The sequence below is a fragment of the Lottia gigantea genome (assembly GCF_000327385.1).
Source record: "Lottia gigantea unplaced genomic scaffold LOTGIsca_35, whole genome shotgun sequence".
Lineage (NCBI taxonomy): Eukaryota > Metazoa > Mollusca > Gastropoda > Lottiidae > Lottia > Lottia gigantea.
This window is the reverse complement of record NW_008709190.1, coordinates 459,640-473,348: the sequence shown is the minus strand read 5'-3', so window position 1 is coordinate 473,348 and position 13,709 is coordinate 459,640. Positions and strand designations below refer to the sequence as shown.

The 13,709-nt window shown below is 32.0% G+C and overlaps 1 protein-coding gene across 1 annotated transcript; it reads right to left on the bottom strand.

The window, feature by feature from the left end:
- Window positions 1-100: 100 nt before the first annotated feature.
- LOTGIDRAFT_162635 (hypothetical protein) lies at window positions 101-11,890 on the bottom strand (the record flags this gene model as incomplete). The annotated part of the gene is made up of 15 exons (XM_009058648.1): window positions 101-193; window positions 413-480; window positions 3,038-3,178; window positions 3,789-3,888; window positions 4,352-4,420; window positions 5,175-5,261; window positions 5,684-5,799; window positions 6,248-6,358; window positions 7,102-7,261; window positions 7,978-8,070; window positions 8,628-8,822; window positions 9,103-9,235; window positions 9,916-10,001; window positions 10,675-10,829; window positions 11,692-11,890. The coding sequence occupies 15 exons, from the start codon at window positions 11,888-11,890 to the stop codon at window positions 101-103; spliced, it is 1,806 nt and encodes a 601-aa protein (XP_009056896.1).
- Window positions 11,891-13,709: the final 1,819 nt, after the last annotated feature.

The following is a 13,709-nucleotide window of genomic DNA, read 5'->3' as shown; positions in this document are numbered from 1 at the left end:
GAATTTATTCACGTCTTTTAAGTAAATATTTTAATTCATAGTACATGCAATAGTGCAGCAACCGTTTAGTTGATTCTTAAGTATAACATTAAAAGTATACCTAAGCTAATCCAATGTACACTAGCAAACCGATGGTGAAAGCCAATACTACCACAATGTGAATGATCAATATAGCTTGTTTTAATGTACCATTCTGAAAAATAAAATAAAAAACAATGTCCAGTTATTGAGTACCATACGAAATGTTCAAAATAAAATATATTATCCTATCATTACTACTTTTTAAGTAGAACCTAATAGTCTATCTGTTTCTGTAATCTATAGTGTTTATTTGGAGTTGGTGATTGTATTATTACTTTTCAGTACAGTATATTACTATTGCAAATAAAAAATATGATCAATAACGACTTACAGCAGGTTTGGATTGTGTATCAGGAATTTTTTCAGATTGTCCACCTTGTAATTCATAACTATCAGTTTCTGAAATACAGCAGAAAGAGTATTCTTTAAATTAATTACAATTGAAAAATAAATATATCAACAAGAACATTTTGCAATTTATAGGACACGATTTCAAATAGTTTTTGTTGTTGATCTTTGCCATCAATAATCAAATTTTAATGCTTTTAATAATTAACAGAATTAAATACCATTTCAAAAATAGTGCAAACTAAGACAAATTTGATTGCCTCCATCTATTTATAAAATTCGCTTTGTCAATCTTAATACAGTTACTGTCAACAGTAATCTTTATTCTGCCCCAGTCAACAAAAACTATTGTGTCAATCTGTATTCTGCCAGTCAACAAAAACTATTGTGTCAATCTGTATTCTGCCACAGTCAACAAAAACTATTGTGTCAATCTGTATTCTGCCACAGTCAACAGAAACTATTGTGTCAATCTCTATTCTGCCACAGTCAACAGAAACTATTGTGTCAATCTTTATTCTGCCACAGTCAACAAAAAAATTTTGTCAATCTCTATTCTGCCAGTCAACAAAAACTATTGTGTCAATCTTTATACTGCCATAAACAACAAAATTCCATTTATTCAACAAAACACTATTGTGTAAATCTTTATACTGCCACAGTCAACAAAATACTATTGAGTCAATAAAGTATATACTATTGTGTCAATCTTTATACAGCTACTGTCAACAACATACTATTGTCAATCTCTGAAAAACGTCTGTCAACAAAATACTAATGTGCCAGTCTCAATACAATTATTGTCAACAAAATTCTATTGTCAATCACTATACAGTTACTGTCAACAAAATACTGTAGCCTCCCCACCCTCTCACTTCCCAAACGATGTAAGCTCGTACATTTCCATTTACTGTTCGGTATTGGACGGTACCCTCACCGCCCTGCACGTCACTACACTTTTACGTCAAAATCGGGCATCCCACATCCAAGTTACCTTTACTCTTATTTCTCCCAGCTTCTCTTAACCCAGACAGCCTGGTGAAGTCTTAAACCCTCCTACCTTGGAACAAACCAATCCCAGTACAGATCAACCCCGGTAAAAATCCACCCCGGTAACCCCGATACTTACAAACCCCGGCAACCCTGGTAAAACCCAAACCCCGGTAACCTTCCACCGCAGTCCATGAACACTATAAATAGAACCCTGCAAAGTAAATCTAATCAGTCTGAAGAGTTCAAACATGAACGGAACTAGTCACTGATAATTAGGGATAACTGGTCGCACAGCCAACCTTTATCTCTTATATTATGTAATTCTGTCAACAACAACTTTTGTGTAAATTTCTATACTAAGTTATTCTGTCAACAGAATTCTATTGTGTCATTTTCTGTACAACTATGTAATTCTGTCAACAAAATACTATTGTGTAAATTTCTATATGCAGTAATTCTGTCAACAAAATACTATCGTGTCATTATCTATACTGCTATTGGGAAGATTTCTAATATTTATAGATTCTAAGCATGTCATAAATAATCAATAAATCATCAATACTCAGTTTGATCAGAAAAAGATATTTGTTTAAAAAACATGAAAAATATAAAAGAAAGTAGATGATGAAAAAAGAAAAAAGAAAAAAAAAACTAGAAAAGATACACATGCTAATTAAAATAAATCTTGAAGATTTATCAAAAGTTGCACACAGAATCTACAGAGTACAAACATGCTCACCTCTGTTAAATACTTTTTCCACTAGAGAATAAGAGTAATTAAATAAAAAAAGTTCATAAATTCAAGCTTCAAAGAAATATAATAGTTGACATAGCAGAATTTCAAAAACTGAAATATTTTCATTATTGCATATTGATAATACGAAATAGATTATATGTCACCAATTTACACAAGAATACAGTGATTTTGACACAATTTTTACACAGCATGAAACAGTTCACCAGATGTATTTTACTCTTTTTTGAGATCTACCGGTAGCTATTCTATGTTTCAATATCAAATTTTATAAAATCAGATGAGAACTGACAATCATTTTTTTTTTTAAAACCTTTACAAAAATTGTTAACTTTAACTTTGATGGAAATTTAAAAAATGCACACATAATATAACAAGTATCAGATCATCCAATTCAGATTATTGTTTGTAAAGTCAAGAACAATAACTCATAGCAGTTCATTGCGACACAGTTAATTGTAAACTCCTTTTCATACCTAATTCTAATTTCTATCATGCTGATATAAAATGTTGACAGATTGCTCGACAGCAGCAATATTCATTTACATTTTCAAAAGCCGTATGCAAAAACAAATCACTTAAAAAGCCAAAGCCAAATTTTTCTATTTAAACTGCGACATAGCGATTAATGAAGTCTCTATTTTATATGGATAAATTATTTAGGCTCTTATTCATCCAATGGGCAAAAGCATAATAACAAAACATAACTATAACATGACTATCATAATTATTGATGATGCATAAAGGCAAAATATTTTGAAGCATTTCAGTAAAATCTTAAACCTAATTTTACAATACATAACATTCATTATCCGTCTACACTGCTAATATAAATTTTGTTTTGAGTAGGTAGTAACTTACTTTGTTTGTTGCCAATGAGTTGTACCAATTCTAAACATAATACAACTAGTAACTGCCATACTGTAAAACCTACTACAATCCATACAGCATTTTCAGATAAATTAGCTTTACCCATTCTGGTACCAATAGCTACTGTTATTACTGAATATAAAAGATAGACCAAGGTGGCAAATTCTGGACAATGTTACATGTGATGCTATTCAGTCTATGAAAACATTTATTATATGTTGTGATAAATGCTTGCAACCAAATTCAGTGATGCATTAAGGAAGGGCTGACATGCAAAATCACATCTGGAACACATCAATAGACTGAGCTCCCATACATAGTTAATGCTTTCTGTACTGTTAAAATTTCCCAAATCGTACAACATTGCTAATTGACAGGTACAGAAAAATACGATGTAAAATTCCCAGGCATATGATCATATAGACTTCCAAGATTGTCACTGTTGCAAGGTCCGCTCAATTTCAGCTTTCAGACATTCTGTAACCATCTCTTAAACAGATCATTATGACATCATCAGCAATGTGTGCATTGATATTAAAAATAGCAACCTGAGAACTTGAATAGAATTGAACTTAATGAATATTCATTTTCTCTGCTACATTTTATTCGACAGCAAATAAATGTTCTTTATGCTATAGATGGTGAAAATGGAAACCAATCAGATGGTAATCTAATATATAAACAACTCTCTCTCCTCCTCTCACTAAACTACTTCACTCAATATTAAGATATTTTGACTTACCTCCTAAAATATAAGCTACCGTACCCACACCCCAATGTGCCCAGTTAAATATATATCTATTATCAGTATTAGGATGAGGTCTAAACAGTGCCATTATTGGCTGAAATCAAAGACAAAGGCCAACTTAGTGACTGCATGTAAAGTAAGCTCTATCAACAACTTGTCTTGTCTCATCCTTGACAGACGGACAATTATGCCCATTTCATATAATACATCAATAACAGGGTGTACGAAGCAATACATTTTATATTTTTATGTGGTTCTGTAGAACAGTCACTTAGAGCATTCGTTCGGATGTCATTTGCCTGGTTACATTACAAATGGTGGTTATGGGTTCTAATCTCAGTCAGCATGTGAAAGTACAATGACCTTGAATAATTAATCTTCACTCATAATTCCAGATGACCCAGCTGTATATGGGTACAGATGATCAATGCCAAGAGATTCAGCCAAGGACAAACTTGTAGATAAGATCCTATTAGAACATATATTGTTATCATTGTAAAATACAGTTGTTTCTTTCTTAATAAGAACTGAAGTTTTAATATTCCTTTGATACTTACATTCACAATAGTTAGAAAAGTTACAATAACTCCCAAATATGGATGAGCCTGTTCAACTGATATATTAGACTGAAAAAAATAACCAAATTCATCATTTCATTCAAGCTCTCTTGACAAACTTTCCCTCATAGCTCACTGCATTACATTTCTGATCTTCATTTGCCCAAAAATGTGAAAATATCAATGATCCTTAAAACCTGACTCTCACAACAGACTTTAGTCATGATACAATGTTTCGCAACAAAAGTCGTTTGTATTATCTAAAAAAATTTTCGTTTACTTGAAACTAGTTTCTATCTGAACAAATGTTTCGTGTCTGTTGTGTGCGTTAAGTAAATGCATTTTAGAATTTTCCGTCTTCGACCAATCAAAATATAATATCTTATCACATGAAATAACATTGTATTTGAACCTTGTGGTCATGTGAGATTAAAGTCAAGTGACAAAGCGGCATACACATTTCTTTTGAACGTTGTCCATTGTGTGCGGCTACAGAATACTTGAAAACGTAACAATGTTTTTTGGTTTTCAACAACAAAAATCTGTCTGGGTGGGTGGAATTGATGTAGAATTGATTAGGTCAGTTTCAAAAGTATATGACCTGGATTCTAAGAGTCTGCCCAATAATAAATAATCGTTTTAGCTGTTATTATTTCTTTACATATTGGGGGGAACACCTCCATTTTTGTTCAATTCTGAAGTCTTTATCCTGGCCTGAAGAAGCATTGCAAATGCGAAAATTTGACTCATTAAAAAGTGAAGGAAGAGAGAAACCATAGTGTTAATATTATAGAAAAAGTATAATTGAATAAACATGTCCTACCATTGTCCAGCCATCAACTTCAACAAATATAATAATAAACGCTATACAGGTAGATAACAATGTTAAAATCATACATGTTCTGTGAATCTAGGAAAAACAAACAACATATTCATTTATATTGCTATATTTTGGTACAAAAACTGAATGTTATGACATGCGTTGACACTTTAATTAAAATTTACTTATTTTTTAGTATCAAATTAAGGAAACTATTTGATTAATTGGTGCTTCTCATGAATTATAATGTATTCTTAATCATATCATTATTTTCTTATATTGTATGTAATTAAGAGTTTTGACCATAAATGTCCATGTATGTCATTAAAACACCTCTACTTTCTATTCATATACGTATTAGCATTTTTATTTTAATAAATGAATCTTTAATAACCCCCTTCAATAAAGTGACTTTATATAATTCTAGGTAAAAGAAATAGTCCCTCAAATGAGGATTATTGAGATAATGGATTTTGATATATTCTACATCAGAAAAACCTTTTGCAACTTACCTGAAACCAAATTTTTTGACCTATAAAAGTGGAGTTTGGCCAGATTGGTTTAAAATATCTAGCAACAACTAAACCTATACTAGCTGCTGTTATCCAGGCTATCACCATTAAGGCACCTATAAAATCAAAACAGTTCTAACAGATATTGTCTTTAACAAAATAATAATCAAAAACTTTTTATTTATTTTGCAAAGGTCAGAAGGTTGCAGTGGCTCAGTTACACTTATCTGATTGTGGCAATGGTTCAAATAATACTTGCAGGGTTTTCCACCTATTTATACAATAGGAGTGATTCATTTTAGAGAGGCTGACATGGAAAATGTGTCTTGTCATTCAGACTGGACAATAAAACCTTGAAAAATTTCCCTCATCACACATTTCATGGCATAGATATCTTCAGTAACCCACCTACTTGAGGAAAAGTAAGACATAAAACACCCTTTTATTTGACAGAATTGGGTCCATTACACCAAAATGACATGATACTGTCAAAGATTCAATCCTACGTGAGATAAAATCATGAAAATAGACAACATACGTCTTGAGAATAACGATTTAACTTACCATGAGCCAATACTTTTGATTTATCATAAGGTACAGCAGAGAAATTCTCTGTCAGTTTAAAATCTATAGCCTGAGGTGATACTGTTGGTATTAATCCATGTTGATTTATTTCTAGAAAAAACATTACATTTTCCAAATAATTTTAATAATAAGGTTTTCATAACTGTTGATGAGCACAGGTTTATTTAATATATTTAGTTAAACTAGGCTTGATGTAACCAAAAGTGTCTAAGCATAAGCTGAATATTGACTTATTTTTGTTTTTGCCAGCAGACTACACAGGAGAAGTTTAACTTTGGACTAAAAATATCAGAAATAGAAATTTGTGCCAAACATTTCAGCTTTCAAAGTACTAAAACATATTTTTCCCACTGTTTATAGAGAACTTAGGCATAAATTTACCCCAAATTAGAAGTTTCCATCAGAATTTTCATTTTTTGTCTACTGTCAGATAAAAACATATAAAGACATAAAATGATAATGTGACATTTACTTATTCAGATTTAAAGGGATAGGTTCACTATTTGACTAAGCTAATCATTAACAGCTCAATAATGAAATTTGAGCCTTCAAATTCGAGTTCATGTATATTCAGAGTTGTTTTTTCTTGGGAGTGTGTCATTTAAAGAAATAGAAAGTGCAACTTCTAGTTTAAGGTATTTGTAAAGGAATTATGCGATTTTCGTTCATTTCTAGTACATCTGTAGACTATTTACATATATTCAAGACCCTAATCAACCCCTGAAAATGGTGCTTCTCTCCCTTTAAACAAAATGTCAGACATAGTATAACTTTTCTTATCAATAATCTAATCAAAACGCGTGCTATAACTAACTAACAATATATAAACTTACTGGCTCCTGTTGCTTCAGCTGTTCCTTGAGCAAAGAACATATAATGTGGAGTATTCAAGTCAACTAATTTCACATCTCCTGATCCTGTAATCTCTCTTGTAAACACACATTCCAGAATTTTATTTTCATAACTAGCAGAAGTCAATGTTATACCAAGTTGCTGAAAGATGCAAGAACGTATAGTTTACAACAAGCAGGTCTATCTTACTTTGCATGAGAGTCTTAAGGATATACCACCTTTTAGGATGACCAAGAATATTGAAAATTTTAACCTTGGCCAAATTGAATCTTTGTTCTTTATTGGACTAACCTTGTGCCAAAATTATATAAAAGAAAAATCAATAAAACTAAGTAATCATTCAGTAAACTCAGAATTTTTGAAACATATTTAGAAACATGTTTCAATAATCATTTAGTTATATCACAAATTCCCATAAAACGGGAAAACAATCAAAAGTATACACTGTTGTCCTGTTGGTGAACGTTTAGGCTAATTGCCTTCTTCAGAAACACTTCAGTAGCTTATGATCACATTTTTTCGTCTTTCCTTTACCTACATAAAGTTTAAAAGAAAGATTATATAAAAATTGTGATTATAAGCTACTGAAGTGTTTCTGAAGAAGTCTATTAGCTGAAACGTTCACTAACAGGACAATAATAATCATTTAGTATAATGAATATCTTCTGATATAGAGATTCTATTCTTCAGTGAGACTTTATATTTTATGTCCATTATAAGAGGTAGTATCCATTTAAGTACATTTACAATTTTGATGGTTGATCACATTTCAGAGGATTTTAAAATCTCACATTAAATTATAAAATACATAATACACTACAAAGTAAATTTAACCACATAGTTTTAAAATAACTTACATCAGCATTTCTGGTATTACTCCTGCCATTATTAAATGATGTTGCAACCCTCAAGTCAGTTGTTTTCATACATTCAATAACACTATCATCTCCCTAAACAAACAAAGTTAGTCAAAATGTAGATCAGATTATCAATAATCATATGAAGTTTTTAAAACAATAATTATTCCCTCTCCTGACATGTAAATCCAAAACTGATTTGACAAAAACCCCTATATTGTTGAACACTGGGAGAGAAGTCCTGTTTTAATAAAGCTGTATATATTTAATAAATCATAAGGCAAATTACATGAGGTATCTAAATAGGTTTAAAAACCCTGTATCTGCGGAGATGCGGAATGTCCCCATTTAACAGGGCTTATTATTTCTGTCTCTACACCAGCTGACATCTGTCCAAAGAGCTATCAGAGGCTGGAATAGAGACAGATGTTTCGGTCTAAGTTTCAGCTATCCACAAAACTTTTCCAATGAAATTATGATGTCCATTCGAAACTCCCTTCTACTAGAAGATTGTTGTTACTGGCTTAACTCTGACATTTCACTTTCACTGGTATGTGTTTATTAAATTTCAAATTTTCATTCTGAAAAAAAATGTACCATGCATAGCTAAAAGTGAAGTCTAAATATGGCAAATAGGCTGAAAGTTTTACCATTTTTGTATCTGTAGAAAATCCAATAGCAGCATAAACATTGGTATCAGAATCAGGTATAGCTTTTATTGTAAAATTAATGTTTGTTGAATCTAATACCCATGTTGCCAGGTATGTACACTGTCCAGTAGAATCACAATCAGAATAACAACCAACAGTGTCACCACATCTTGTATCTGCTGCAAACTTGTTCTCCTGTAAAAACATTAGATGGTGATGTGCACCAGTGGCCATAAAAATTTAAAAATATATTCTTCTTTCACTTTCAAAGCACATTAGGTGTATTCTCTGCCTTCTTGCATTAGAAAATTGTTCAGTGGGAGTGAGATTACAAAGGCAGGGGCTGAAGAGAAATAACTCTTGAAAACTCTAATATCAACTATGTGGTTCAACAAGTCAATCAAACCAAATTAAGTTTTCAGAGAGGCCACAACTAAATTAGCCTCACCATATCATTCAATAAGACAAAACTTACAACTTGGGTAGTACATCCTATTTGAGTTTGATTAGAATCAGATGCTAAATTTAATGGACCAGAGCTATCCTTAACAGCTTCTGATGTTACTGCTTGCCAATATCGACTGTTTGGTTTTTCGACAGTGGTTACTCTAAAACAAACAAACAAACAAGCATTTACATATCTGACAGTTCTAGGAGAAAAACATTTCAACAATATATCTTCATCAATTTCAGAATATGAAAATGTATTTTCAGTATGCTGCAGACTCTATGACATGAAGACAAATAGCAGAATAATGTAGAGCAACCAGAATTTACTTAACTAACATGGGTAACAGTAAATATAACAAACCATAAAGGCCTGAACATACAGAGCATATTCAGATATGAGATATTGTATGTTGATTGGTCAAGGATGGAAAATGTTTTAAAAAAATGTTTTAGGCCATACAAAATAAATAGTCTGTTTTAAAGGCCCTAAAATGCCTGATTATTGACATAATATTAAATGTACATTAAATTTGTAGTAATAAATAATAAATGCTTTTGCTCGCTCCGATTTATTCCAGTTGAAAATCTAAAAAAGCACTTATAAATAATAAATTTGCCCTCTTGCCCCGATTTTTGACAAAAAAGGCCTGTCATTTTGTATGACTGAATACCACATACAATATTTTCACTGATAATAACCTGTCATTTGCATCAGGTTTATTACCATGTACAAATACATTTCAATTTCCAATTCACTGATGCAGAGATAAATTGATTTCTATATAGCCTATACAGAAGGTTATACTATCTTTATAGATAAAGTATCTGGCTTACTTACTTGAATACTATATGACCTTGTATTGTAGCAGGGGCTGTCCATGTTAAAGTCAATGAAGACCTTGCTACTGATCTTGAATGAACAAGCTATAAAAAAATAAATCATAACATAAAACAATGTGTAATTTGATCAACAAAATAAAACCCAAGGTTATATCAATATGTCAAATTTTAATTTTGAAAAGTTATATGGCTAGTTTGAAATGAGCTCTTTCAAAGCATCAATCTACAGTTATGTAGATGCAACCAGTTATCCCTGATTATCAGAGACTAGTTCCGTTCATGTTTGAACTCTTCAGACTGAATACACTCACCATTACAGATTTCTATTCATACTGTTCAGGGACCCTAGTGCAAGATTACCAGGAGAGTGGGTTTTACCGGAGATGACGTGGTTTGTATGTATCAGGGTTACTGGGGTGGCATTTTACCGAGGTTGATCAGTACCGGGGTTGGTTTGTTCTGGGGTAAGAAAGTTAAAGACATTCACCAGATTGTCTGGGTTAGGAGAAGCCGGGAGAAATAAGAGTAATGGTAACTTTGACGTTGCGTACCCGATTTTGATGTAAAGGGGTACTGACATGCGCAGGGTGGTGAGGGTACCGTCCAGCACTGATTAAAAGGAGATGTAGGAGGTGATAGGGTGAGGAGGCTAAAGGGGAAATCTAAAGTTGGGGCTCTTAGAGAGAAGTGTTGGTGTCCAGGTTTAGATTTTGTAATTGATTCCATGTGGTTGGTGCCTATTTATAATAAATCTTACCCCTCTATTACTGCCACTTCCACATAGTGGTTTTGTATCTGTAACAGCAGTAAAAGACCCTATTGGCGTTGTTCTATCAGCTGCAGCTGTATCTGCTCGTCGAGCTTGTATCATAAAACCACGAAACTCATTACCACAATTAGACACTATGGTCACTGAAAATCAACCAAATCCATTACAGAAGTATCACTTCACTTTTTTGACTGAATAAAACATTAATACCATATATTTCGTATCAACATTTTCATATTAAGAAGAGTTACACATTTTTGGGTTATGAATTTGGGGTATAATACAGGTCAAACATATCCCGAATACGGGTTCTGACATTGTCTTATTAACCCATATTAAGCTAAGCCCACTACACTTCGTTTTAGGGGCATGGAAGTGAGATTGGTGTTATCAGCTCCGTAGAACAGAAATGAGGTCATGTAAACAAATCACAACATGGCTTTGACGCCGCCAATTTGAAGAGTAAAGAACACATTCTTTCAAGTAAGATTTGATTTTCTCTCGGCTTCAATTCTTTACCAAATATCTTACTCAATTCTGCCCTGTCCATATTAATCAAAACATTTAATGGCACACCACTTTCATTTTACATTTACAAACAAAGTGTCAAAACTGAAATTATACTAGCAAGACAGCAGGGCCAATTTTGATTGGAAAATATTCAGCTATGAATATATTGGGGCATGGTTTGGACACAATGGATACGGTATGTAACCAATCATACAGTTATCATTGAAGAATTTCAGGAGTAACCTACAGCATGCAACGTGGTGATCGCAACATTATGCTTCAAAATACATGATCATTGTGTCTGATAACAAAATTTACAATAGAATAAAGTAATGTTAACTAATGTTAATACATGTATTAGTAAAATTATAATAGATAAATAACACCCTAATTACAGACAATACAAACAACAAAAACAAAATATTACTTTAAACTTATGATTTAGATCTAAAGACCAAAAGATGATGATGGCAGGAAGATTGTCATAATATATACCTTGAACTGTTGAACCAGCAGTATAACTAGTAGTTGATAATTTAATCTCATAAGGTGATGGTGGTGTTTGAGGAGTAGCACCATGTAAAGGATTCATATCAGTACAGGATTGACCAACATTACCAGAAGGGTATGAGAGGATATCAGGTATATTAACACTGATTACCAGTATCATACTGAACACTGTATAGAGATTCATCATTCCAACTTTAACAGCTCTAAAACAAAACAAAACAAAAAGTTATTTCCTAATCTTTCAATTATATTCCCTGTTTTGGTTTTGACAACAAATTTAAGATACATTCATTTGAATAATGTGCTGCCCAGCTTTCAAGGTTAGTCGGTTTGTGTGTTTTTAGATTCAATTCCATATTGTTCCCGGTAAATTGGAGAAAATTGAAACCACTGTCTTTGAATCTGGGAATATTATTGGTTACTTTTTTGTGAATTGGGAATATAATTGGTTACTTTTTTGTGAATTGGAATATCAGCTTCAAAAAGACACAGTATCAGAATGACACAAATACATACAGTCAAAATTTGAGACATTTATGGTTTAAATTTCTTAAAGGGACAGATGCACCATTTTTTTGACCGGTCATGCCTTAGTCTCAAAATGGGGAATTTTTGAGCTTAGCCAATCAGTGTCATCTGTTCTTGAGACACTGCCATATATGAAAAAGTCATTTATAGAAATAGAATAAGAAATTCCTAGCTTTAGGTATTTTTGAGGGAATTATGCGATTTTTGTACATCTCAAATACTTTTAATAACTATTTACATGGACACAAATCAACCCCCCAAAAATCGTGCATCTTTCTCTTTAAATTATATATTATATCAAATAAAGTTTAAATAAAACTGTTTTAATGCAATGTTTAATAATCAGATAAAAAAAAAAAGTCAAGAATCAATATGTAAATGTCTTTTCGATATAAAAAAAAACAATATCTCTTCCCAATCCCATGATTTGCATTGTTTTAGAAAGGAAATAAGAATGAATTTAATCAATGTACAGAGAAACTAGAAAAAATAACACAAGGGGAATACAAAATAGAATTCTTTAATATTAACGATAAAATATATGAAGTCTCTAGGCTGATTACCTTTGGTACTTGAGAAGAAGTATAGTGTAACTGAGATGACTTGAATCAACTTGAAATGAAATGGATGTTTACATCTCACTTTTTAGTACCTGATTGGACTAATGGAGAAGTTTAAATAACTTGAAGAATGAGGGGTAACTAACTAAGTGACATAAGTAGCTCTTGTGTAATACAGAATGACTAGACAATTTTTCAATAATAGGCTACATTCAGGTTACAATTTGAGATAAAATGTCATTAAACAGTCTTGCCACTGACATAACAAGGAATGGTTTTATTCATATCAGATATCAGCTATACAAAATCTACCTAGAGTTGCTGAATGGTAAAAACTGACCGAAGGGATTAAATTAGCAGGAATATATCATAGTATCATATCATGAATACAGGTTTTGACATTGCTTTTCTGGCGCCCATTTGAAGAAATAAGAACACATTCTTTCCAAGTTAATATTCCAAAGTAAGATTTGATTCTCTCTCGGCTTCAATTTTTTAACGAAAATCTTACTCAATTCTGTACTGTACATATTCATCAAATTATGTAATGGCACACTGCTTTCGTTTTGTTTACATTTACAAATAAAACATCATAACAATTGATTTGTTTTGATTGACTGAAATTTGCTACCAATACAGAAGGGCCAATTTTGATTGGACAATATTTGTCAATGAATATGTAATTTTTCTCACTTGTGTTACCACTGCCCAGAGGAATTATGACATAGGGGTATGGTTTGGACATGATATCATAGTTCTTATGTCTTAAAAATTAGTTTAAAATCTATTGAAATTATTCTTGTCTTGGTGATTGCAGTATGAGGTCATGCAGAAATCACATAAAATAAATTAGTTTTTGATTAGCTGATGAATTTAATGAAAGCATTGAACTGGCTAACAAGGGTAATGGAAAAA